This window comes from Cuculus canorus, chromosome 3, assembly GCF_017976375.1.
Source record: "Cuculus canorus isolate bCucCan1 chromosome 3, bCucCan1.pri, whole genome shotgun sequence".
NCBI lineage: Eukaryota > Metazoa > Chordata > Aves > Cuculiformes > Cuculidae > Cuculus > Cuculus canorus.
The window spans coordinates 37,923,988-37,951,291 of record NC_071403.1 but is presented as its reverse complement, the minus strand read 5'-3'; the positions used below and the strand labels follow the sequence as shown (position 1 = coordinate 37,951,291).

General features: G+C 40.3%; 1 protein-coding gene across 1 annotated transcript in view; it reads right to left on the bottom strand.

Annotated features, from left to right (window-relative positions):
• The window catches only part of CLVS2 (clavesin 2), a 52,037-nt gene extending 28,797 nt beyond the window's left edge, over positions 1 to 23,240 (bottom strand). Inside the window, exons 1-2 of the mRNA XM_009557246.2 lie at positions 22,237 to 23,240; positions 11,662 to 11,836 (exon numbers count right to left, since the gene is read on the bottom strand). Of these exons, the coding sequence (XP_009555541.1) occupies positions 11,662 to 11,836; positions 22,237 to 22,625 (564 nt within the window). The 5' untranslated portion in view covers positions 22,626 to 23,240. The remainder of the gene's footprint in view (positions 1 to 11,661; positions 11,837 to 22,236) is intronic.
• Between the last annotated feature and the right edge of the window lie 4,064 nt (positions 23,241 to 27,304).

The window sequence follows — 27,304 nt, the reverse complement described above, 5'->3', positions numbered from 1 at the left end:
TGAAAGTTCTCCACGGCAACTGCTAATGTCATTGGGAACTGGATTCCCAATTGTGGCTTAAAAAAGAGGAAGACTATATTGATAATTAACAATATTTTTCCAACGTTATTCATCTAGATAATTAAGCCACAACTCCATGCTTCCAGATATACTTAAAACTGACTAAAAAGAAAATGTAGCACCATTAACATGCTTAGGTATTGGTGGTGTATAAATTTAGCTCACAGAAATTAACTATTCACTGAAGGTAGAGGTTATTTACTCCTTTCCCATTCAGCAGCAGAAAATCAGAATTATTCATGCAACTACTCCATAATGCTATGCCTTTGATTATCTTACTGAGAAAAAAATTGTGAATTCTTCCTCAGAAAATCAACCTAAGTGCAGTATCTCACATGCTGTAAAATGAAGCAAGGTTTTTATCCATTTAATTGCAAGCACATTTAAGCGCAAGCACATTTAAGCATTGAACGAAAGGAGATACGTGTGACTAGCTTGGACAAGTTGCAATGTAAAGCAACTAAGTATTGTGTATCTACAGCCATAAGAATAATAAGCACATTTAAAATCACCAAAGTGTCTACGTGTTCTCTTTACTGGCTCTTTCTGAAGCAAGTCACTGCTGAAATGCCTTTATGGTAGTTTGTTGCTTGCTCCACACTCCTACAGCAACCTAAAAGCAGTGTATTGAAAAGAAGTCAGCCCCTATGGCATGGAGATACACCCAGTAAAGGAAAATCCCTGCCACAAAACAAAAATTCTCACAGATGGAGCATGGGGGATTTTTCAGGACTTCAGCAGATATTGTGAGAAAAAAATGCAATTAGTGGAAGAAGCAAAGACCTGTTATGCAGCTTTAAGAAACACTAGCAATGAGTACAAATAGTTATGCTTTGTGTATCTACTATGATTCCACGTATTTGGATGACAGGAATGTCAGTGGAGCTAGACAGACCACCTTCGCCTTGAATTACAGTGAAAGTCCTGAGACCTGGGACTGTACCCGAAGTCTGGACACACAGCAAAGATGCTGCACAGTTCTGCTACACAGTGTGGCTGCCATCCTCAGGGTAAGACATCAAAGCTCATTACAAAAAGCATAAAGTTGTCAAAGAGGAGATTAAAAGATAATGTTTACAGTTGCCATATGAAAGTAAAACAATTCCTCAAGATTTAATGGCACAGAACACCAACAGGATGAAGAAGAATATATATAGTAAGACTCACCTTGCAAATAAGGTGCTCCTCAATGTCATTTTATGTCTACAACTTAAAGGAAGAATACACACAGTCCAAGCTGTTTCCATGGATTGGCAAATGGATTCATTCATAATTGGCTTTCCATGCAGCTCTCTTTAAAGGCTTGAGTGCTACTTTCATTTGATACTGCATTGATTTTCTCTGAAGTTTCCTCCTATCATGGCTAACCTGATCAATTAATGTGCTATACATAGAGCGGTCAGATTCCTTTCACTCGTCTCATTAAATTGCATCCCTGCTGAATTTCTGTGGAGAACAGAACCGGATCATACTGACAGCAATAGTATGAAGATGCCCTCAGGTTTTCCAGTGAAAATCAATTGCTCAGTATTCCTAACAAAAAGCTTTGAAAAGAACGACTCATTGGAGTGAACACCCAAAACATACATCAAACATTGCTTGCAGTTCTTCATCTCTAAAACCCCCAAAGATAAAGGATGGGAAAATAAGTGGTTTAATCAGTTCCTCATTGACATATAAACCCTCATCAACCATAAATATTTAACTGTATCCCCTCATAATGGAAAGATGTTACTGGAAGTATGCAGCTCACCAACATAATTCTCTTGGGAAGTTGAGTAAGGGTTCAAGGAGCACAGCTGCAAGACACATTTGGTCTGTCAAACTCATCATGTAATGGTTGTGTGCTTGCCGACTGAAACTAGAGGGGGCTGATAATATTTGGTGGTATGATATAGGCTAATTCTTGCAGGTTATGTCAGCTATGACTTCAGTAATGTTAATGTTTGTTTTGTAATGGTACGTCAGCATAGCTTTTAGAAATTTGGTTTAGAAATGACATTTTACTCAATGATGTTGGAAACAGCCGTGAAATAGGAAAAGGAACTGTCTACTTTGAAACATTTGAAAATATAACGTCATGGGCAGCTTTCAAGTCTCAACTTTGCCCTATGCCCCGACCTATATTTTCGTAACTATCCTATCTTCTGCTAACATCCTTTCAGTCCTCCTAAGTACTACCCTTCAAAATCTTTTCTATCTTCCTCCCTTATTTAGGGAGCTACATTTTCACCATCGACTCTCCTGCAGGTTAAAAAGCCCTGCTGGAAAGGCTGAGGTTTTAATTACTGCACTTGAATTACTGAATGTATCCACTGTTTCTATATGCACTCACTGGTGTCTGCAGTATACTCTGTAGGGTTTTGGGTATAAAGGTCTGAAGGATTCATTGCAGACCTTGGAGGACTGGCTGTACCTTGCAAAGAATCTGCTAGAAGAATGTTGGAGAACTACCAGTACTTTATGATTTATCCTGGATCCTTCATACTCAGCACGGTGGTTTTTAGCCAGAAGATGCAGTGCTCTAAATGACACTTTCAGTCCAACAGCTTGGGGCAGGATGAAGGCACCTCCCAAGAAACTCAGTGGATTTTGTGGATAATAAGGCCCATCCAGTGCAGTATCAGGTAAGAACTAATGACAACCCGAGCTTAAACATACCTCTAGAAAGGGCCTCTGCTGAATCACAGCAGAACCACTTTCTCCTTCCAGAACATATTCTTAAGGGTTGAAATCCAGTTCTTCTCAGACAGAAAGCCCTCCTCAATATTATTCTAACAGATATAACAGATTCTTAAGAACCAACTTAAAAGAGTAAGAAATTAACAAATATATTTGAAAATACAATCTTTAATCACTGTTTCAAGATTGCATTTTCCAATGCCACCGTGTGGTATTGAAATAGGTCTCATAAAATAAGGGGGCTGATAACACATTTTAGAGTCAAAACTCAACCCTATATTGTGAGATACAACAGAAGACGTAGCCCATGACAACCAGCAAGCACCCCAACATAGCCAGAACTGTTCTGGGTGAGACGCAGACATTAGACCTTCTGTGTCAGGTACTGGAGTATATTTAGGTTTTTTGGACTGAACATACACCCAAACTTCCACCAACAGGGTATGTGCAGCCACCTCAGACTTCAGCCAGTAGCCGAGTTTGGATACTCCTAACATATAGACAAACATTAGTGCTCAATCCTTTTTATTACAGAAGACACTGGAAAAGATTACGATTGCTAATTTTTCTTATGAACTTATTCTGATCTTTGTAAAATATGTAGGAAATTACTGCAGAAATTTATTTTGCCTGAGGCTTTGGGTTTGTTTTTTTTTTTTAAATACAATATCTAAGTTGAAGTATGATGTCTTAGGAAGAGTTTGCACTTAATTTTTCCTTAAGAAGTATAATTTTCTTTATGTGTTATAAATCTAAACTTCCAGTTCCTGAAATACTTTAAATCACCACAGAAGCACTTATTTGAAGAGTTATGCCTATTAAAACATATGAGAATTGATTCTTAATTTTTTTTATGATTATGAAGCCCAAGATGAAAGAAACCATCACCAGCCATATAATTTCATATTTTTATTGCACTTCCCCTAGCGAAGTTTACCACATTTGTTTTTCAACATTAGTGAAATATCACAGCAGTTTTTCCTGCATGGCAATCACTTACAACCAAAGCCAGGATTTTGCTTATAACCAAAGTCAAATTGGATTCATAAAAATAATTGTCATAGGAGCTGCGTACTTGCTGAGGAATATAAACAAAAATCACAAAGAAAATACACTCTATCGTTTTGGGAAAGGGCACTGAAGGCTTAGCTGGATCACAGTAACTACGTGCAAAGACAGTATGTACTGAATACAATAACATAAAGCCAGCTGTGCACAATCTAATAACATCACAGAAGATTTATGAGCAATACAGAAAACAAAGATTAGACTGATTTAAGAAAATCATTCCAAAAATGATCCAGCATATCCTTATGAGGTAAACCAGAAAGATGTGTATATAAAATAGATTGATACCACAGGGAATTTGGACAATTTAAAAAACAAAGTAAATTTAAGCTTCCCAAAAGAAGAGAGTCCCACAGATTTTCACATGTCACCATCTTGAATGGCAAACAAGACAAATGAATGGCAAACAATCCAGGTCCTGATTCCAGATCATTTTTCAAAGTATATTCTTGCAGATAGATACTCCATCAAACAATTCCTTTCTTTGGGTTACTGACAGTCAGACACCAATTCCTTCTTTATAACCAACAGCATGTGGTGAAATAGAAAAGGGACTTGTAGGAGGTGATATTTTGAGTTAGAAAAATTAGGACTAATGTTGAGAGGAAATCTAAAGAGCAAATAGTCACAGAAAGGTTTCCAAAGAACATGCCTTTGAGACTTTAAATTAAGCTGTGTGAAGTAGTATAAAATATAATGCATAAGATAATCTTGCCTTAGCAGAAAAGTGAACTATGATCTTAAAACATGTCTTCTGTCTCTGACATTACAATTTAGAACAAATTATTTTTGTTTCTGAGTGACCTTAGAAGGAAGAATACTATTTATTCCCTTCATGGCCTTGAGATATTGAATCAAAGAGAAATATTCAGACCTCAACTGAGAAAAATTACTTCCAAAAATAATTATATATTTTGAAGACAAGGGATGGTCATAACCATATAGTTGTTGAACTGTGGCCTACCAGAGACAACAGACAGTCAACCACAGTGCCAAGAGTTAATTCCCTACACTGAGTTTGTGCTAAAAGTCCTTCTTTTCTCATGCTGGTGGATAATATTAAGTTTTTCAGCTTAATCAGGGCAATTTATTCAGTATCTTTATTTAATACGATAGATTCAGTTTCCCAATAAAAAGAAATAAAACAGAAAAGTGGTTAGCATCCAGCAAAAGCTCATGGAAGAGACATTTTACATGTACAAGAAGAATCTCTTCTATTTTCTGTCTCTCAAGCTGCAATAAGTTCAATTGGGATTTTTTCTCTGTTGACAGAGTTGATGGAAAAATGTCAGCTATGAGTATTTTCATTGCCTTCTACACTAACCATGGCTACTTTGTTGAAGTAGAAAAAAACTTCAGATATAAAAAAAAAAAAAATTCTTTTCCTGGATCATGGCATGTCATTCCACTACATTTCCAGAAGCTCCCAGCATCTCCTGCCCAGCCCCAGGAACACTGAGTCATATATACAAAGAGCTCTGCTTCAGTCTGAAGAACTACAAGATCTTTTTCCTTAACAGCCTAGTGGACAGAGAACTCATTTGGTATGTGAACAGATCAGGACTCACTCTCTAGTGTTGCTTTCCATAGTGGTAAAAAAGAGCAATGGGAACACTGGTTAAGAAGAGATTCTGGACATCAGGAAAAAATTTTTCACGGAAAGGGCACTGGAACAGGCTGCCCAGGGAGGTGGTTGAGTCACCTTCCCTGGAGGTGTTTAAGCGACAGGTGGATGAGGTGCTGAGGGGCATGGTTTAGGGAGTGTTAGGAATGGTTGGACTCAATGATCCAGTGGGTCCTTTCCAACATAGTTATTCTATGATTCTATGATTTGAAGTTTGGAGATTTGAAGTGGATTTGATCCCAGATGTGCAGAGCATTTGGACAGTGAGACCACAAAAGGCTGAGATCTCCTAAGGAGCCTAAGATGAACTTAAAAAGTCATGCAATAACCCATGGTGACTGAGTTTTGGAGCACAGCATCAGGACACTGAGAGAAAAAGAACACATTAGCGTAGACTAGGACAAAGCAAGGCCATGTCAACAGGGGAGGGATGAGGAACTGAGGGAGCGGAAGGCCTGCAGCAAAAGCTGCTCAGAGGGAAAAGGGCAGGAGGAATAGACAGAAGAGTCTGTGCCAGTTTGATCAAAGAACTTGAATGAAAGCCAAGATCCCCACAACTAACCACACCTTGCTTACAGCGAATCTCTGCAAAACACTGGCAAAGTGCCCACTCTCTTTCTCATGTGTGTTCACGAGGAGGATAACAACGTACTGCAGGCAGTTACTCCACTAGCTCCAGTGACCATGTCTAGGTGGTGGATATTTAACCACACTAAGATCACCCTTGCACTTTTCAGTAAGATGCCACATACGAGAATTTCTGGAGGTGAACGAAGAGTTCGGTTTACTGCTTCTTACTGTTCGTGTCAGAGAGGCGGCAGCCCACATGGCATTCAAGGAGCATCTAATGATGAGTTCTAAATTTAGGCCATGCTAGAATTCAGGCTCCTAGCTTGGGAGTTCAGGATCAAGACTCTAGAAGTGTTGAATCCTCCTGATCAAAAATAAATGGCAGCTGGACTCTGACCATTAAAAAAGTGACTGAAAATCAGACCGTGGCCTGTTACAGAGGGCACCACAAATTCACAGACACTTTTAGTGTCATCATTCAGTGGAATAGCCCTCAGCTGGAAAAAAAAAAAGAAGAGATAATAGTATCCCTCTCATCTTAAAAGTGTGTTTGTGAGAATAAATAAATTACTATTTGAAAGGCATACAACGACTTTTTAGCAATGAGCATAAAAGAACCTGGCAAGGAAATTAATTCTATTTTCAGATAACAGGTAAACAGCTGGGACCACACTGAATAATTGCTATATCTATACAGACATGCCTGTAAGCAACTGAACTCAAGCTCCAGCCATAGAGTCCTTCCTCATTTGGCAGGTTAAGCCCATCCAAACAGCAGGTGAGGAGCTAGAACTAACAATCACTTCAGTCCACCTGGTTTCCACAGAAAATTGTTGACAAGCCTTTTTGATGGCCTTTTTACGAGTAGAGAAGATCAAATATATGCAAACTTTTGTAAAATAACAAACTTTTAGGAAAAATATCCCATTCTGCTGCTGCTACAGAACATGAGTTGAACTGGTACAAAACCGTGCTGTTTAGAAGAGGCTCAGAGGGCTCCAGCATTTACAAACATCTTAATTAAAATAAAAATTAATGAAAGCAGCTACATGATATACCAGCCCTCCTGAAAGCAGAAGATACTCCCATTAAAAGCTCGAGCCTGTTATTTTTTCATATCCTCTGGGTGAAATGACAGGACTCTCCTCTCAAAAATTGGCAGAAACCTCAAGCACTGAATTAGTACATTTTATGGTTTTAATTTTGGATGCAAAGACATTTAAAGCTCCTTTTTTGTTGTTTGCTGCTCAATGGCAATCATTGCTCATACTTAGTAACTACCCCTTAAGCTCATTATTAACAAACTTATGCACTGCATAGAGCAAGTGACAGTGTAATTATACGAAGTCAAAACACTGTTCGCAGATGCATCCTTAGTCCTGGAAGTTCCTGATGTATGAATGCTTGCCACTCCAACCAGCTGGCTGTATAGATGTAGTCCAGAACTAAGTGGCAAAATTTAAGCACTGTCTGTGGATATCTAAATAGAAAGGCACACCAGCCATGATATTCAGATAAGATTTTCTGCAAGATGTTGATGTTTAAGTTCAAAGAAAATTGGAGTAGAAAGTCCTACTCCTTTAATCACCAGACTGCGCATGCTCTGGTCTGTGTTACTTCCACCTTACACTGCTGCAGTAAATCTGATTGAGGGTATTATAACTCACAAGAACAGCTGTTTGAAAGATGTTTCAGATAGCCATAGTAGCTGCAAGCACGCTGTCTTCATGTTCTTTTGCTTTCATGTTCACAGTAATGAGTTTGTTCTAGGCTATGAAGCCTTCCTGTGTTACAAATAAAAGTCACAAGTAGTTGAAAGACCTATCCTGTGCCCCACAATACTATCACTCTTTCTTCCTGTAAACATCCTCAACCCAAAAACAAGAGTCTTCTGTCTTCTGCAATACTGCTGGCTGTCCACATATGCTCAGTTCCCGGTTTAAACGTGTAACATTTCTTTTTCCCCAGCTTGGTGCCTAGAGCAAAAACATTAATATTGAGCCACCAATAACTATGCAGTTTGGCAAATCATTTGGAGGTACAGCCTGCCTGTGTGCCAACACACAAAATAAATCTGTCATGTATACAACTACTATTACGAGCTAAATAGAAATCAAGTATTTAAGAAGGATTTAATGCTCCAGGTTTTAGATCCCTAAATATCAGTTAATCAGTTAAAGTGTCGTATGTATACACACAACTTTCTATTTTTCACAGTTCACTTACTATTACTCCCAAAGCTGCCTGTCAGAGTTAATTTTAAACCCTAACTTTCAATATAATTTTCAAATTGAGTTTTTTGTCTTCAACACTGTTTTTACCTGCTTTGTGAAAACAATGTTCTTTTGATACTCAATAATAAGGCCACATCAGTAGTTATAAAAGGACCATCACAAAGTAAATAATCATACCTAGAATCTCCTCCCTCCTTCTGCCCATGTGTTTTCAGCATAAGTGGCCATGGGACTGCCAGGAACAGTAAAATGAAAGAAAGGTTATTAACCTCTTGGGGGTTTTTACATAGTTAGTAATCCTCTGGTTCATTTCTCTTCCACAAACTTATCTGTTTTCCCTGAAGAGAACTAAACTTTTAGCATCCAGAATTACCCAGGGCAAGGAGTTCCACAGATTATGCCAATATTGTACAAAATATCACCATGTCATATAAAGAGCCAGCCTCTTGCTAGTATCATTGCCTGTATCAAGAGTATTACTCCTTTTTTTTCAAAAGGACAAAGCCAGTATACCAGCTAGGACTGCAACATTAAGAGTCCTGGCAAAGCACCCTAACCTCCACAGGAGGTTTTTGCCTCTTGACTAGCAAAACTGCTTGTTCTAAAAATCGTCACTGACCTGCACTGCACGGATTGGTTAGTACAGCACTGTTGGGATGGATATGCTGGAAATTCACATCAGTTTACAGATAATCACTGTCCTTTTACATTAAAAATTCCACGGCCAAAAAGATCTTTTCCTGAAAATAACTACCTGTGAGATTTTCCAAATCTATATAAGTTAGTTACGGGTATGATTCTTTTCGTGCTCCCATTTAACATACATTTGCAGACAAAGTGTACAGCAGAACTCATATTCACTGGAAAAATGTATATATTTACTTATCTTACATTCAAATGCAATTCCCTTTAAAAAAAGCAGTTGAGAAGAGCCCAGAAATGCCACAGCTTGTAAATCAACTCACTTTGGTACGTGCCATATTCAATATTCTGCTCAGCATGGAAGCTAAGCAAATATAATGCAAATTTAGCAGATTTCATTCAGGAGGCAAAGGGATTTGGTTAACATCAAATTCAGTGGTCCCTAATCCCACTTTCTCTGTCCCTTTCCAACCAAGTAACACTAATATTTAAATTCCCCAAACGGTAAAGTTCAGCATCTTGAGCCCTGTTAAATCTTATAAGCCAAAGTAAATTCCATTTCTCTGATTAAACAGAGAGTGTTTACAAAGATCATAAATAAACAGTGTGTGAGAGTTGTTCTTTTTCATACCACCTGACTTGGCACTTTATATTTTTACATGATTCAGAATTATGTTTCTTCTGTGCGTTTTTGTCCAAAATAAAAGAGTCTCTGTGAAGGGTAAGGGAATGTAACATTTCAAGCATGCCATCTTGCAAGACGGTGTAAGTAAACCTTTGCCTTTCCCAGGATGTCTCTGTACTTCCTTTCCACCATGCTTTCCTCTTATTTCATTCCTGATAGCAACTGTTTTTGAAGTGAGGTTCTCCCTTCAAGATGCTCGGTACAGTTGCCTTTAGCCTTTTTCATTGATAATAATATATCTTTACATAGAAAAATGTCTAAGTAAAAGAAAAAGGAAAAAAACCCCACTAAATATAAACAAGCCTTCAAATAGTACAACTACTAGGAAAATATCCCTGTAGTGTCATCAATTCTGCTAGTATAAGAATGTTAGCCCTTATTCATTCAGTGGTTCTCCACGGAAAATGAAATAGTGTATTATCAGAGCCCAACTAACTGATTTCTTCAAGACTGGTGGTAAAAGGCTTTCTAAAAATTGCTGCTTATGAATAAAAATACCTGTCACAGATTAGGACAGATTCCTTGAGCGCTGGGAGTTTTACCTCACATTTGCCATTTCAGTGCCTTCTCATAATCTCTTCTGGCACATTTCGTGCCCAGTTGTACATCCCTGGAGTCAAAAGGACTGAAGAAAGTGGGAATAAAGTGATACCCTCGGTACTGGTCACTATCAGACTCGGAATATTTAAATGTACAAAGCTGGGAGCATGGGCAAGTTAAGTCAATGAATTTCACTTCGACTCAGTAACGAATGAAACAATGGCAGGAGAACATAGAGAGTCCAGCTGAAGTTTGGTGGGTCACTCACATTTTCAGATCCAATTACCCACTGCAGCTCTCCTCAAAATAACCATCTCTGAGTAATGTCCAAGAAGAAACATCACTATTTAAAACCAAAGACTACTAAAATATTTATTCATGTTCTAAATGAGAAAAGAATGACTAGGTTTGAAAAAACAGCACAGAAAAGAAAACAACCTAGAAAGCAATTAAAGGAAAATACAGGACTATTACAGTACAGACCTGCTGCCTTCCGATGTAGTTCTCAAGACCATGGAATCACATTGTTGCATAAGTAAACACAACAAAATGAAAATTGAGATCTTTGTCTCATGACTGTCACTACCCTTCAGTGTGCAACAGCAGACTGAGTACTAGTTACACCACTTCAAGATTTAGATCAAACTCTGTACTACTGCTACACACATTTCTTCAATACTAGAAAAATCAAAGTGAAGAAAGTTCAAAGATAAGGCTGTTATTTTGTTTTATGAGTAATAAAAATGTATAAATCATAAAAACATCAATGAAAAAAATATATATGTCCTTGTAAAACCAAGGCACACTGCCACAGAAGTGAATTACTGGTATTTTTAGCACAACAACTCAAGCTTGCACAGTAAACAACTTTACAGATTCTAGATTTTTGTTTTAATAAGCTTTAAAGATCATAGGAGACAGCCAAGAGTTATGTTCTTTCCACCAATATACCTGTGCCATGTAAATTGCATTTACAATGGGCAGAAAGAAATTTAAATCCCTGTATACTCAGTCACAGAAGCTGCGGCACAAATTAATCCTGACCCAGCAAAAGAGCCAGGCACATGCTGAATCTTATTCAGTAGGTAAACAGTCCCAGCTAACTGTCTAATCAGAGTGCCCACCACTTATCAGGTCAAATGATGTAATGCCTGTCTCCAATGGAATCAACAACAAAAAAAACCAACCTGGCGTGGCAGCAGCAACTCATATTTCATTAGGCCTGTGCAAAATGACAAGATAAACTGATTACTTGCTGCTGCAGAAGCTACAGTCTCAATTTACAGGAAGCCAGCCACTTCAGAATAAAGATCGAAAAGCTACCTCTTATTTATGGCAAAGAAGGAGTCTACAAACCAGGAGTTACTGCAGCTAGAAGGCTGAGCAAACACATTATCTTGTGCCGCTGAAGCTCATCTGCCCATCCATACCATAAGGTGTTAACAGCCTTGCTATTCAGAAGTTCTTGGAATTTTCTTTTGTTTGGGGTATTTTAGCCACCTAGATTTGTAATGAACTGCAAAACGAAGGAGAGTCAAGAAAAGAAAGAACGTTACCTGAAGACCTTCTATGGCTAATCTAAGCATGCTTGGTGTGAGTTTGGAGGCTTGCTTGAAGGTGAAGTTGCTCCAGTCTATAATCAAAACAAATCCATTCACTTGAAGCTCGGGGTCTTCTATCATGGCTTCTAATGAAAGAAGTATGGCGCGCAAAATATCCACCAGTGTGTACCTGTGAATGTTAAGAGGAGATTCAGTTAGGAAAGGAGCAATGTGCACAACATGCAGAAGTTCTGAGCATACTTCCTTTGTGCTACTTGTTAAAAGTTTTTAAAAAAAAGGAATGCAAATGCATCCTCAGAAGTCACAGGTACGTAAAGCTGGGAAAGTCTCAAAAGCTCAGTGAGTTGAATTCATCATCGTCTGGTGCAGATTTATGTACATCTAGACCACCAGCAAGCTAGAACAAACTACAAGGACATCAAAATAAATTTGAAATTTTCTGTAGTCTCCGGATCTGCCTTAACATCTATGCATTTTACTAAACATCTGTACAAACATATCTATGCAAATTGCATTTTTCTAAGATCATCATACCAAAATCTGAATCAGAAGCCTAGACCCAAAGTTTCCTACTATATTTTTCCAAGGGATTGAATTAACTTCTGCAAAATCATCAGCTGAAAAAAAGGATATCCATGTTCTCCCCTTGTCTCTCTCCCTCTGGATAAGGTTTCCTCTTAAATCTACACAGGATATCACAGAAGGCTGATTACTCAAGGATTTTGAAAACAGAAACACACATTAGGGCTTTGAGGTGTTTCTGTTTAAAAGTAATAGCATTTAAGAGCTACTTAACTGTCTTCCGAGTACTTTGTATACCCAGATTATGTGGTTTCAGAAGTATGGAATGTAGTATTCCTCAGTCCTAGAATTTTCTATGTTAAATTTGGATTTACAAGATGCCACCTACAATATGTAATTATGTGTTTTATACTTATGCACATAATCTTTTCTTAGATTGATGATCTCGTATTGCCAAGCCATGTAGAGTACAATCTTTCTTTTTTGAACCTAAAGCACCTAATACAGCAGCTGAATAGCTTAAATATACACAGCAATGTCATCTTTAGACTGCCATATAAAAGACTTATTAATCAACTTGCAGTTTAGCTTATTGTTGCTTTTTTTTAAAAAAAGGCAAGAGATCTGAATTATCTGAATTTTTTTTATGAAATATGAAAGTAGTAGTTTAAGTTTTCATTTTTTTTCCAGGCTAACTATGTTTTACCTCTAAAAATCTTTTTAAAAGTAAGGCAAGTAGTTGCTGAAACAAATATAAATTTGCCAGTTCACACAAGAGTATCAGATGCAGCATTAGAAAGCTAAATCAGAAAATAGCATATAAAAAAATATTCCAGAAACAAAAGAATTCAGTCTTCAGTGTTTGTGAAAACATTTTCAAATAAGGCCCTTTAAAAATCTCCCACGATGGCATCAAACATAGAAATTCTCAAAATTATGAGTCCTCAGAAAAAGCTTCACCGTACTACATATGCAGCAAAGAGCATGTGTGTCTATTTAGAAATTACATTAAATTACACCAAATTCTACTTGCTTTAATACATATGCACTGTTACATTATGTACACAACTATATGTTGAAAATATGTGCAAAAGGAAATGACACGAATTAAATTTTATTCTGATCTAGCTGACATCTTTCCATCTTTTTTTTTACTTTTCTGAGATCTAAGTTTGGCATGCTCCTTCTTTTTTGTTCAGATCTGTTCAACTGGTAGAGAAAACTACACATGAAAAATTTGTAATTTCCCTACAGAAATCCTCAAAATGCTAAAATTCTCTGTTTTCTTTTGGGAGGGAAAAAATACCATTTCTCTAAAGGGAAATTTGTACACTGGGGAAAAAAAGAATGTGCTTTGAAACCAGTTTTGAAGGAAATCATTTAAAACCTGGATCCTTAAAATTGTTAGCACAATTTGATAACTAAAGAGCTATTAGGCCAGGACCCAATTTTTGCAGCAGGGACAGTGAAGCAAATCTGGCACATCCTGCCTGCCCTGGGCGAACCTGCCCAGGAGTGTAGTGTCTGGCAAGGCATAGTGTCCACACCCCAGGAATGGTGCCTCAAGCTGATGATCCCCCTCTTCCCAAGAAAAGTAGCTCCCCCAAGCCCAACTGCTGGACATCTGGGGATAAAGCCACTGTTGCTGCTGAGGTCCTTGAATAAGCAAACAAACAAACACCTCCAGTCTCGTTGTCCAAAGAGCGTCCTGAGGAAAAACGAAAGCAATCATCAGCTCTTTTCCAAATGAGTTTGCACATGTATAATGGGATGTGTAGTGAGTGTTTGGTAGCATTAAGACTATAGATGGTTTTACTGGCACTGAAAAGGTCTTACATTGCCTACCATATCTACAAACCAGTCTACCTATCCAATACAACACTGATGCATGGACAGTGGAAGGCACCTAATCAACATGGGAACTAAAAATCTCCTTTACAACATGCATTTTGTACAACCGTCAACATCAGGATTAAAACACAAACTTAGCCTGAGGCAAGGAGGCTTACAAAGTCATGCTCAGGGTCAGGGTTGGCTCAGAGTGTGGCAAACTGCCTTCAAACCCCTGATTACCTCCACAAGGTCTTAGAAACACTATTTTTTTTATTGCTTTATGAAATTAGATGGAGATACACTCTGTAAGAGGCACTCCCAGGGGAAGCGTTGCACTGGAAGGAAATTACATCAGGTGAGACATTGGGAGAGCAGCCTATGCCTCTATCTGAGGATCATTTCTCAAACTTCATACAAGAAACAGACTCAAACCCTAAAATCAGTCTCTTGACATTTATGCTGCCCTATTCAGAAGACCTCATTCTCCAGAAAAACAGCTCCACAAAGCAGAAGGCTGCTGCAAGCACCCTACAATTCAAGAGGTTGAGTCCCAAGATCCTGTTGTAGATCTCTAATGTCCTCCCTTGGGAGTTCACAAAGACATCACATGCCTTGGATTAATGGCTCCCCAGTGGCACAAGACTGCTAGAAATCTGGTGCATTAGACAGGAAGAGTCTTTGTTTACAAGGCCAATCAGACCTCTAAGACTGGCCACAAAATGCTTTTATATATATCTTAGTGATAAATATACAGATATATACATGTAAACACAAATATACCTGACTATGTTCCAAATTCATTCAAGTCAACGAGAAAACTGTCAGGCATCCATGAGACCAGTATTTTAGCCACCACAGAGAGTAACTAATGGTCGCAGGGCTGAGCCTCCACAAATCTATGGCATATTCATAGATTTGTGGATCACCATAACTCCTATTGCAGGTTTAGTTAGCATAAGTAGTCCACAACAACAATAATGATGTTGTGTGCTTACACACTGAAAAATACTCGAGATTGTCCTCTCAGCGAAAACAAGAGAGGAACACAGGTCTAGCTAAAAGCAAGGAAAAACATTTTCTGACAGAGGAAGGTATCTGAAGCATTCTTAAAGTCTAAAAAGCCATGTTAGGAATATACAGGGACATGTCACTAACAACAAAGCCTACCCCCTCAAATACCCTTCAGGGCAATTAGCTTAAGATAGAAGCTATTTTTCATTCTGTAATGGACCTCTTCTCTTGGTTTTGATTCCTTACTTTAAGTTCAGTACAGAAAAACAGAGAAGAAACACAAACCCATGAATGTAAATTTAAAGCAGCTTTTACTCTGAACACATGCTGAGGCAGCCAGAAATGTAAACCTGGTGTGACAGATGAAATCTTAGGTATTATAAATGGCAACCTGAGTACTGAAAGTATCAGCTGAACAGGCCAAGCTAATAAAAAACTATAATTAAAAAAAAACCTATACTGAAGCTTTCACACAGCATAGAGTTATTTGCATAGAGAGTCATCTTTAATTCACTCCAGCCCCATGTTGTCTAACATTTCACCTCATTGTTACTGCTGTTCGTGTCAGCATCAGGATGCACAAGCTCTGCCGTAACATCCACTCCATTCTTGGCTGGACTGGGGAAATGAAAATTTTACGTAAAAAGGTGGGAAAAATTACTCTGGATTGTGTTGCTGGAACTTTCATTCCACTCTGAAATTACATAGATGCATAAATATCATCAGTCAAAAGTCAGAAAAAAATGGATAATGTAGTGAATGTAAAATAAGCTTGGCCCGAGATGGCTTTGACTGCCTTTCTATTTTAAAGAAAAAAAGAAAATAAAAAAGGAAAAGATCAACATATTGGCCCCTGATTTTAAGACACCATGGCGTTCCATCTGAGGGGAAGATGGTATTGTTCTATTCTTACCAATCTGTGTTAAGAAACAGCACGTATTTATGGGATGGGAAGACAGTCACTTTGCCCTGACCTCTGTCTCTCCAATGCTATCAGGTATGTAGGGTGTGTTGAGCCTGATTTGCTGCAGTACCTGTACTAGCCTGGAGTTAGTCTGTGCAGAAATAAATCCTTATTTATTTATAGCTAAATTCAGTTGCTTTCACTTGTTTAAACAGACTTTTACGAGACGTATTGTAGCTAGCAAGGTATTAGTAATTGTAGGATAATCAAGAACTCACAGTTAATTTAAATGTATTTAATGAGCTCTATTTATAGAACCATGTTTAATTCAATGCAGAACTTAGACAACTTTTTTAGTCCATTTGTTAATGTGAATAACAAATGCTGGAAAAATATTATCACATATAAAAAGCATTCTTAATGTTCCTTTTCTATGTGAGTTGCAGCTTGAGTTCAAAGGAGGTGGGGACTAGTGTGCAGACACACTCTGCTACCTCTCAAAATTTTTCATTCAGGTTGACTTTAAAGCAATGAGCCTGGAAAGGCTTGAAAAGTTAATAGCCATATTTGACAGTGACTCTTTCAAATGGTTCAGGATGGCGGCGACAGAGCTTCCTAGGGTAATGCCTCACTGAGTTCTTGATTTGTCAAGAACAGGACAGCTCGAACAATTAACTGAGCATCCTGGTCTCGTAATTCAACAGTGGCAGTAACTTCTCCTTCACAGAAAAGAAAAGTTCTTGGAGAATTTTCTATGGGACATGAACAGATTCAAAGTATTTCCCAGGATTTCTGGGGAAAATGGTCTGGTAGAAACTGTTGTCAGCTCTTAGTAGTACTTCACTATGATCTTTCACCTTTACATCTTGGTTATGTGGTCTATGCATCCTCCTCACTCCTAGAGGACACTGTGATTTCCATCAGACCAGCAGAAAGAGAAGATAGAGGGAGAATGAATCATAGAATCATAGAATCACTAGGTTGAAAAGGAACCACCGGATCATCGAGTCCAACCATTCCTAACACTCCCTAAACCATGCCCCTAAGCACTTCATCCACCTGTTCCTTAAACACCTCCAGGGAATGTGACTTGACCACCTCCCTGGGCAGCCTGTTCCAGAACCCAATGACGCTTTTCGTGAAAAATTTTTTTCTGATATCCAGCCTGAACCTACCCTGGTGGAGCTTGAGGCCATTCTCCCTTGTCCTGTCCTCTGTCACTTGGGAGAAGAGCCCAGCTCCCTCCTCTCCACAACCTCCTTTCAGGTAGTTGTAGAAAGTAATAAGGTCTCCCCTCAGCCTCCTCTTCTCCAGGCTAAACAACCCCAGCTCTCTCAGCCGCTCCTTGTAAGACTTCTTCTCCAGCCCCCTCACTAGCTTCGTTGCTCTTCTCTGGACACGCTCCAGGGCCTCAACATCCTTCTTGTGGTGAGGGGCCCAGAACTGAACACAGTACTCAAGGTGTGGTCTCACCAGTGCCGAGTACAGAGGGAGAATAACCTCCTTGGACCTGCTGGTCACGCCGTTTCTGATACAAGCCAAGACGCCATTGGCTTTTGGCCACCTGGGCACACTACTGGCTCATGTTCAGTCGCATACATTTCATATCAAATCCAGCTGTGTCAACTGTTTTCAATATTTCATGTTCTTGATGATGGGTGGCATCCACGGTATCATCTGTTTAATCAGACTCTGGTTTCAGTCAATTCACATTCACACTGCACAAGAGATAATCTGATTTGGCAGAGTTGCCCTACCATCTCTATTGCTACTTGTCATCTCCCTCCTCATATCAAGAAATTTCACCTTATTTTGAGAATTAAAACTGAGTGGCATGAGCCTGCCTCTCAGGGTGCAAACTGTTAAATACAAGAAATAAATGGTAAGTCTTTGCTTGAATTTAAGCCATATGTCTCCTGAAGGTCTTGAACATGTGAGGAACATGCAGCCTGTGTTTTAAGTTCATCACCACATGGATAAGTAAAGGTTTCTGTCAAATGAGCTTTTGTGCCATTGTGGTTTAAAACAGAAAGCTGGTCAAGTCTCTAAGCCATCATCCCATTTCTAACCTAGTGATCTGGCATTGTATTTTTAGATTTTCAGTGAAAAATGCCCTCAAAATACACAAATGAGTACCTAGAAATGATGCCTCATATCTCCTTGGTTTGTTAGTCTGGGTACAAATTTGAATGCTGAAAAGATGGGGAATCAGAACTTCTCTTATTGCTATTCTGCATAGAGTGGCAGCATGCCCTGGAGGCCCTTATTCAAAAACCAAAAAGCACCACCAGTATTACAAAAATACACAGAGGAATATAAACTGTTTCAAATATTTCACCAGATCATCTTTTAGATTCACATATAATACCATTCATTATTCCTGCGTTAGCCCAGTGTCTAATAGTCACAGACATGCATGAAGATCAAGACGATCTAAATTTTACATTAGCATTGATCAAAAAGATCCCTAACCAAACACTCACAGTCTAAACATAAGTGATAACAAGCAGACACAGATACCTGGGGGAAAGTTAGGAAACAAAAAGACAACAACAGTCAGCAGGAGAAACTGTAGAAAAAATATGACAGTGTTTGCACTAGTTAATAATTACTATTTGAAAGATAATACTTCCAAACAAAAATTGACTCTATTAACTAGGTATTTTATTATTGTTAACATGCTATTACTGTTAGTGTTGCTATTTTTTTGTCACACTGCATCCATCAGAGCTGGAAAAATAACCTTCCAACTTGCCTGTGGTTAAAAGTGAGCGGAGGAGCAGACCAGTCTCCTAATAGCTATAGAATTTAAATTTTCATTTAATGGGAAGAAATGAAAAGCTTCTAGCACTTTTGCACATGAAAGCACAGTTCTGAAAGCAAACCAAGGGACTCTGTCTTTGCCTTGCTGTAAATCATCTGATGCAACAGCAGAGCTAGCGGTAAGGAGTGCAGTGGATTTCCATATTCACTGAGTATGGTGTGAGCTGACTGGGTCACTGTGACACAGACAGGAGCTAGGCATTATTGCACTTTTCTACTGCACATTTCTATTACACTTTCTACAAAATGTTTTGAGATAATTAATGCAGGGAAAGAATTCAAATAAATAGCATCAAAAGGAACTGATTTTCCTAGGGAATTTGTGAGCAGTTTCACAAAGCATATAGAAGAACATGCATGGCAATTGATCCCTTTGCCACTGACATTTGAAGTTAATTGTAACATTAACTGAAAAAAACTTCATCAGCTGATCACATAAAGAAAAAGGAGTCTTCAAATGCACGTACACACCTACAAGCCAAATGTAGTTATGAATCAACAATCTGGAAGCTAACAGGAAAGGTTGATCCCTCCCCCAGTGCAATACAGCCTCCTGGCAGGCATATCACCCATCTTCACTTTCCCCATAGTAGAAACAGAACGGAGACTTAGGCAGGGTCCCATTGAAAAGGTGATGGGCTGCTCAATGCATTATGCTTCACCTTCACTTTTTTTGTTTGTTTTAAGTACGTCTGATGTAGTTGTTCAGATGGCAGGAGATCTGGTCCAGTTTTCAGGCCCTGCTTTAATTTAATGATGTAACAGCTAGTACACAAGCTTGTTTTATCATTGGAATTCTTTGCCTCCCACGCTTCTCTAATTGGAACTATGTAAATCATAGGCTGTGGGTGCTATATAAATCATGTATAGTATGTCTGCTATTCATTTAAGTAACCAATTGGAACTTCTTATTTCTAATTGTTACATGGTGACCATAATAAGTTATACATACATGATAAATTTTGGATACTTGTTGTGCTCTGTTAGCTTGGTTTAGGAAGCATACAAAGAGGTCCTAACAAGGAAGACTTCAAAAAGCAGTCCTCTCAGTGTTGCTTTAAGAGGAGCGCTGGTTTATGTACTTTAAGATCTCAAGTCAGTTAAGGCATGAGCTTGAGACATATTGCACGGTGGCTCCGGTAAAAGTTCCACACACAATGCTCCCCAAGGTCAGTTGCCGAACATCAGATAATGGAAGACACTAAATTAATTAGAAAAGTGCATGACCTAGCTCCCAGCCACTGAATTGCCATGTGCCTTGGAGCAAGCCACTCCCTGCAGCTGGGCTTCAGCTCTCTCCCCTTTGTCTGAGTGGTCTAGCTGAAAACAAATCCCTTGCTCTGGAGGAGAGGCGTACCGTAGGCATGCAGTACGGAAAAGCAATAGGGACCCAGCTGCAAACATGGCCATTAGGTACCCCTGTGTACTCCAGTCACTTTCCTATATTATCCTAAATAATAATTTTACCAACAGGACTTCATGAAAAAGATCACAATAAAATTTACTGTTGTGTCAGCTGATATCATGCAGTTTAGATATTAGCACATTCAAAATTAAGAGGAAAATAAACCTATTGTTTTCATATGGCAATTATTTTCTTAAATGCTATTTTATCTCTGAATTGGAATTCTTGGTGTTCTTTTGACTAGAAACTAACAATCTGAAAAGTGTCACAATAAGGCTTTAGCATTTTTTAGTTAATGAGAAATAACGGCACGGAGTAGGCCACACTGTCTTTAACAAGGGAACTTCTTCATGGTAGACATATAACTTAATAAAATGTCTAAATATCCATTTCCTTCCTAATTCTTCTTTTGTGGTCTTCTAAGAGTTTGTGGAGCTGTTTTTACAATAAATATTTGGCTTGATCCTTAAGTGGGAGATGAAGCCCACTCAGACAGTCCTTAGCCTCATAACCACTGCTTCATCGCTTAGCTTCTATTACTTCATCTACCAGAAAATGGAAGTAGGAAAATTATGCTGGCCCCAGCTCTCTGTATGTTCATCCACACGTTCTAGATGTTAGCCTGATCATGAGCACTTTGGATTTGTGCCTGGCAGCTTTCTGCCAGTCCCTGGGCATGACACATGGGTTAGAAAGGGCTAGGAAACTCTCACTGTAGGCAGCATGGATCTGGTCACCCTGTGAAGAGAGCAGGAAAGCTATGGAGGGCCAGCAGCCCTTTGGGCACAAATCCATCCCTAGCTGTAACACCGAGTGCTGCAGAGAGCTGTGGGATCACTCTCTGCAATGGCTATTGGCACAGCCTGCAAGAAGACAGCTAAACAAGCACTCAAAGGGCAAGCTTAGCCATGCTGATCCCTCAAAATATGTTCTTTCTACCCACCCTGCTAGGTGTTCGTGCCCTCCTCGTGTTTCAGAATAGCTGGGCTTAGGATATATGTACCGAGTACTCAGCACTGCCTGCGCCCAGCCTGTGCTGACTGGATAAAAGACAGACAGTTTGGGTTCTCGTGAAGGCAACCAGAAGGATTTTAAGTTTTCTGGCTAAGACATGCTTTGGATTCTAAACCTGCTCTTGGGTTGGAAGCCTAGGGAAGCCATGCAGTGCTCACAGGAGTAGGGTTTAGAGTTCACTTCACTCATTTACATGTACCGAAAATCTAGTAATTTTTGTGGATATAATTTTAGATTGCAGGAGAAACTGGGCATGACATTCAATGAGACATTGAGAATAACAGAACAGCGTCACATAGTATCAAGTCAATTGCTAAGAGAAAGGGCCTTGATGGGCTCTTGGATCAGCCTGTTAAGTCATCTTCCAGCTACAGTAGTCCCAAAAAGGATCAGAAATTGTTCTGGGGACTATACTAACCTCCTTAAATTTGCTACCAAATCTTTGTCTGCTTGGATCTTATCATGCAGGAAATTTGCATCATGAGTAAAGAAAATAGGCAGTTTCTCTAACTTCCATCCTGGCATTTCCAGGTGGCTCAGGAAGAGCTTTCTTTTACTGAGGGAAAGGATTCAGAGCCTCAGCTTCCTGCACAGGCAAACTTTTCAGCTCAAAAGCCGCGATGCATACTCCTGTTTTGCACGTAGTATCTCCCACTTTCTCCTATGGCACCTGAGCAGCTCTGAGTGTGCTGAAGCAGAAAGACCAGCATAGAGATCTCGACAAGCCTTTGTCAGGGGGATAAGCACATCACCTACTGTGTGATGTGTAGGCAGGGGAGGCAGAAAGGTGTAAACCTCGTATCAGCCAGTTGAGAAAAGCAACCGGGCAGTTCCTACTTCTCTCCCAAATTTCGCAGCTTAAAGGATGAGAAGGGTGAAAAGGCCCTAAGGCACAAAATAGACTTCTTCTTCCTTTCCTCCCTCTGCCTTCCAGGCTGCTGCCCAGCCCCCTGTGGGCAGAGCTGGGTGTGTCCCCGCTGCCCGCTCTGGCATAGCTTTTCCTATGCGTTGCCTGGGGAAAGTAGGGGTTAAGGCAGATGGGTGGCACTGCATTTACCTGCTCTGGTCCCAGTTGGCAGCAAAAAGTACGAGGATCTTCCTGCCGTAGTGGTCCAGGTTGGCCAGCCCGCCGGGGAAGCCATCCTTCAGCGCCTGCTTGATGCCCGGGTCCGTGGCCTTGAAGCTCTTGAACATGTCCAGGTTCTGCTGGCGATATTCAAAGTACTGGGCCAGGAGGCGAAACGCCTCAAAGTGCTGAAACTTCCTGGCCCGCAGGAACCGCAGGATGAAGGCATCGTCGGTGCGGAGGAAGCCGATGTCCGGCCGGGTGATGACCATGTCCCGCACCTCCTGGATGTCCTGGTGCAAGGTGTCGGGGTTCTCGTTCAGCTCCAGGCGGGCTTTTTCCAGAGTCTCCGGGGAGAGACCTGCCTGCAAATGAGTCATGGTGCTGCCCTCCTCCTCCTCCTCCTCGCCTGCGCTCCTCAGCCTCCCGGCCGCCGCTCCCTCGCCCCCACGGTCCCCGCTGGAGCCGGCACCGAGACCGCCCCGGGCTGCCGGCGGAGGCGCGTTATCTCTCGGACATAGCGCCCTCCCCGCCGCGGGCTCCGACGCGCCGCAGCATCCCCGCAGCGGCTCCGCGGAGACGCCGAAACCCGCCGGGCGCGGAGCCGCGGGGCTGATGCTCCCGGTGCCGGTGCGGATCGCGGGCTGGGATGCGGTGGCGGCGAGCGGCCCGGCCGCTAGGCTGGGCGAGTGGTACCCAGGGATGCTCCCCCGGGCCGGGGCTGGCAGGGGGGATGCCCTCCCCGGAGAAGCACCATTTACGTAACAACAGCGGTCGCCCCGCTTGGAAAGCGTCTCCTTGGATTTAAAGGAGGGGTAAAAAAAAAAAAAAATACAGCACCACCAAAACACAGGGGAAAAAAAAAAAAAAAACCACCAAGGAGGAGAAGGGATGCCGATCCGCAGGTACTTCGCCGGTACCGGTGCCGAAGAACGGGAGGAGCCCGGAAAGACAAACGAAGCGTCGGCCTTGAGGCTGCTCGTCCCCCTCCCGCGCCCTCCTCCGCTCCACGCCCCGGCTTCCAGATGGCACCAGCCGGCGCGGGGCTGCCTGCTGCGCGGCCCCGCCTTGCGCGCACACACAGGCGCGCACCGCGCACACACGCGCACACACACACACACACACACACACACGCCCAAAGCACCTGCCCGCACGCCGCTGCGAACGACCCCGCGGGGCACTGTGGAGCGGGGGTGGGGGGAGAAAAGGGGGCTCCGGAGGTGCGCGGAATAAGGCGGGGGTTGCCCTGGGGGATGGGGAGGTGGAGAAGGCCTTCGGTGGGATGGGAGCGTCCCATGGGAGTCGAAACAAGGATCCGTGTGGGTGGTGCCAGTCGCGAGAGGTTGTACATCCAGCCTTGCCTTTTCCTGCAAGTCCTCTCTTTTGACTGAATTTCTTGATGTGAACCATTGTGAGTGTAAAAATCTGAGGATAAAACAAAGCAACCTCTTTTATGGCCTCATAGAATCACTAGGTTGGAAAAGACCTCTTTAGATCATCGAGTCCAACCATTCCTATCTGCCACTAAACCATGTCCTTGAGTACCTTATCTACCTGTCTCATATCAGAGGCAGTGTGTCTTAAGTCGCGTTATACTGCAAAGGGCAAAAATATACCGCTTCTCTGTATTGAATATTTCCACGAGGAAAGATGCCATTTTTCATTTAGGAAAGTTTGATTCTGCCATCTGCTTTCAGGAGATGTTTCGGCTGAAGAACATTTGACCTTTGTCTGAGGGACTGGACCTTTCCGATGCAAATATACCTGAAAATGAAGGTTATGTGAAAGACAGGTCAAACATGGGGATACCTGCAACATGTACCTCTTCCTCCTCCTTCCTATAAGAAGCACAGCTCTTACATACTGCATTGAGCTTCTTTCCCAAGATGACACAGCCAAAGCATACAGCCTGAATTATTGAAAAGACACTGAGATCACTGAGCTGTGTAGATAGTATATATGGGGAATACACCAGCAGGGAGTATAGTATGTGTTCTCAGCCAAATAAATATACTCATAAAAATATTTAAATGAAACCCTGCATCTTCTGCAGGCCATCATTGGATGAAACAGATGACCTCGGCAGCAGGAGGGAGCCCTGGGCAATGAGCTTGTTCTGAGCAGGATTCTATGCAGCAAGCAGGAGTTAGGTGGCAAAATCATCATTCTTTAGGGGGCTAAAGGCAAGGCTTGTTTTTGTAGGGCTTTAGAGGGTTTGGCAGTTCTTCACCAGATCCCTTCCGTGTTTTAAGTAAGGGTCAGGTTTTACCTCTTTCTTTATAACTGCCTAGTCTCAAAATATCTGCAGTACTGACCGCTGGAAGGGGAGACAAAAACACCAGTCCTTATTGAGCTGGGTGCCAGACTTCCAGCGGCATAGCTTAAGCCAGAAACTGTTGGAAGGACCAGTCTGATAAGTGCCCAGTCATCATGGCCTAGCTTTATTCTATCTGAATTTCACTCTGTGCTTTGAGATGCCTCTCAAGAGAAAAAGATGATAAGCAGTCTGCTACGGATTGAATCACTCTCTAGAGTGCTTGTTTCTCTTTGTCTGATAAAATATCTTTAAATTAGCCCTTTACTTAGTTGTGATTCGTCGAGGTTGATAACTTTTTCTTAGAGTAGTTATTGCTCCGAAATAGTTTGTCCCTTTTTAAAAATTTTCTCCTCTTATTTGTAAATCTTTGTTTTCCTTTGCTTTTTCGATCTTCCTCTCTATTACTTCTATATTCTTCAGCAGAGCCCCTTTGAGAATAGTTGTTTTCTTCACTCCTAGGGAACCAACAACCAGACTTTTCCTGCCATCATTTTGCATTTCTGATGCTACTGTTCTGCCTTTTCCACTGCAACAAAGCTAATAAAATAGTAGGTCATGTGACAAGTGCCTTAAATTCACTCGATACAAGGCGAGCTGCAGGCATTCAGTGTCTTGCCAAATCAACTCCATAATATATCTTGTCATGACCTCCAGTAACACATTCCTTAATTTGTTTTATTTTTCTTTTGCAAATGGAAACATACACATGTAATAGATTTTCTCATGTATTCCAGCACATAGATGCACTAGCAGAGAAAAGAAGTGAGGTGGTCAAAATTAAAATATAAACAATTTCAAAACCATAGAAAAGGCTAATTCTAAAGATTCTAATTTTCCATTTAAAGAAAAGGAAAATAAAAAAAGAAAATAAAATTAATTTTATCTGAAAACTTTCAGTATTGTTCTGGTTTTTGGCTTTCCCTGTTTTTGACCATTCCTCTTTTTCTTACTCTTTTTAAAATGAAAAAAAAAAAACACAGAAAAGCACAGGTAAAAACATGTAGGAAGAGATAAAAAAACCCTGGAAGTCAAATGTGTTAATTAATTTCATCAAAAACGGTGCAATTTCTGTATGCTTCCTTTTCAAAGCAAGGTTCAGTCTCCATAAAAATGGATTTAATAATTTAACAATTTCTAACTGATACTTTGCCACATTAAAAAGAAATTCACTGGACATTAACAGCATTTCAAGAAAATCATTTTGCCGTGAATTGTTGAAACAGATCAAAATGCCCTCATCAGATGGTTTACACAGCTGTTTGCTGAACTGGGTAGATTTAGAAGGTTGGCACTACCTTAAGTGCACAGGTCAAGGCAGCCTGAAGACAGAATAGGCCAAAGAACAAGATTTTGATCATGTTCTACCCAAGTCACAGATGGGGCTTATTATGACACTAACATTTGTTCAATAGTTTGAGATCTTGCATGTAAACACGTGAAAGATTTGTTTTAAATATAAATAACTTGGCAGGAGCAATAAAAAATGTTTCTGTCATTTATAAGCAGATTTATCAAGCCACTTAAATAGTATAATGAAGAAATATGTGTTTTCCAATATGTCATCCCAACTAAGTTGGGAGAGGAAAAATAGAGCCACTAATGCAGTTAAATGCAGCAGACGGATGGCACAGTGTAATTTATTTATTGTGCATATGCACTTTTAACTGTGTAAAACAGTAGGGGTGTTTGACTAAATCCATTATGTAAATCTCAGCATCTTTTGACTTGCATTTACAAACTATTATTTCTCTTTGATGCTTTTATAGTCACTTTTGCCTGAACTTCATACAATTAAAATCCAAGTGCCCGACAATCATATAAGCACTTCAATTAGGCACTTGATTTGAAATACAAATAAAACACAATAAGACACAAAGGTATTAGTGTAGGTGTTTGATATCAGAGATGCTGATTCACATTCAGAAATTGTTTAAAATCAGCGATAGACTAGGGCATTCAGTAACAAAAATAGAATACAGGAATAAAACTAAACAAAATAAATACTAGATGATGGATAAGGAAATAACTGTATTAAGACCAACGTTGGTACCTCACTTTCTCTGGAATCGTTTAAGACTCTAGACAGCTCTTGCTGTTGTCTTGGACACAGTTACATCATCCTCAGCATCCTGGTCTGGGTATTCCTTCAGGACAGCTCTGCATATAGGATCAAATTTCCTAGAGAGTTTGTCTTATTTAGCTGCGATATAGCTAAAGAGATGAGAAATATGTTCGAAAGTACATATAACCAGGAATATACGCTTGCATCCATTCATCTTCAGCAGTGTTTATGTAGGTGCATATAGTTAAGTGCTTCCTTGAAAATTTTCAAAAGGGCTAAATGTAACCTTGTCAAAAGCACCTAAAGGACACCTAAATCAAAACAGCTAAATTCAAGATCTAGGTCCTATTTTCAGAAGTGATTTGGAAACTTCATTCAAACATTTTAAGAGTGTAAGAACAACTGCAGGGAGTCAGGACAAGAATCTTAGCTTCAGAGTGTGCCTTTACAATGACCTAACATGGAAGGATAAGGTATCAGTTAGTGTTACGCTCCTGGACTCCTGAAATATTTTCTTCAACTGAATGAGTTTTTGAAGTCAGTCGTTGACAACAGTGCTGTGACTTAACAAGTTCCCATATCACAGCTGAGATTTCGCGAGTGATCTCATGCATGATCCTGTCTCACTGCAAGTGGCTGTTAAAACCTCTTAGTTTAAACCAAATTGGAAACCACATAAG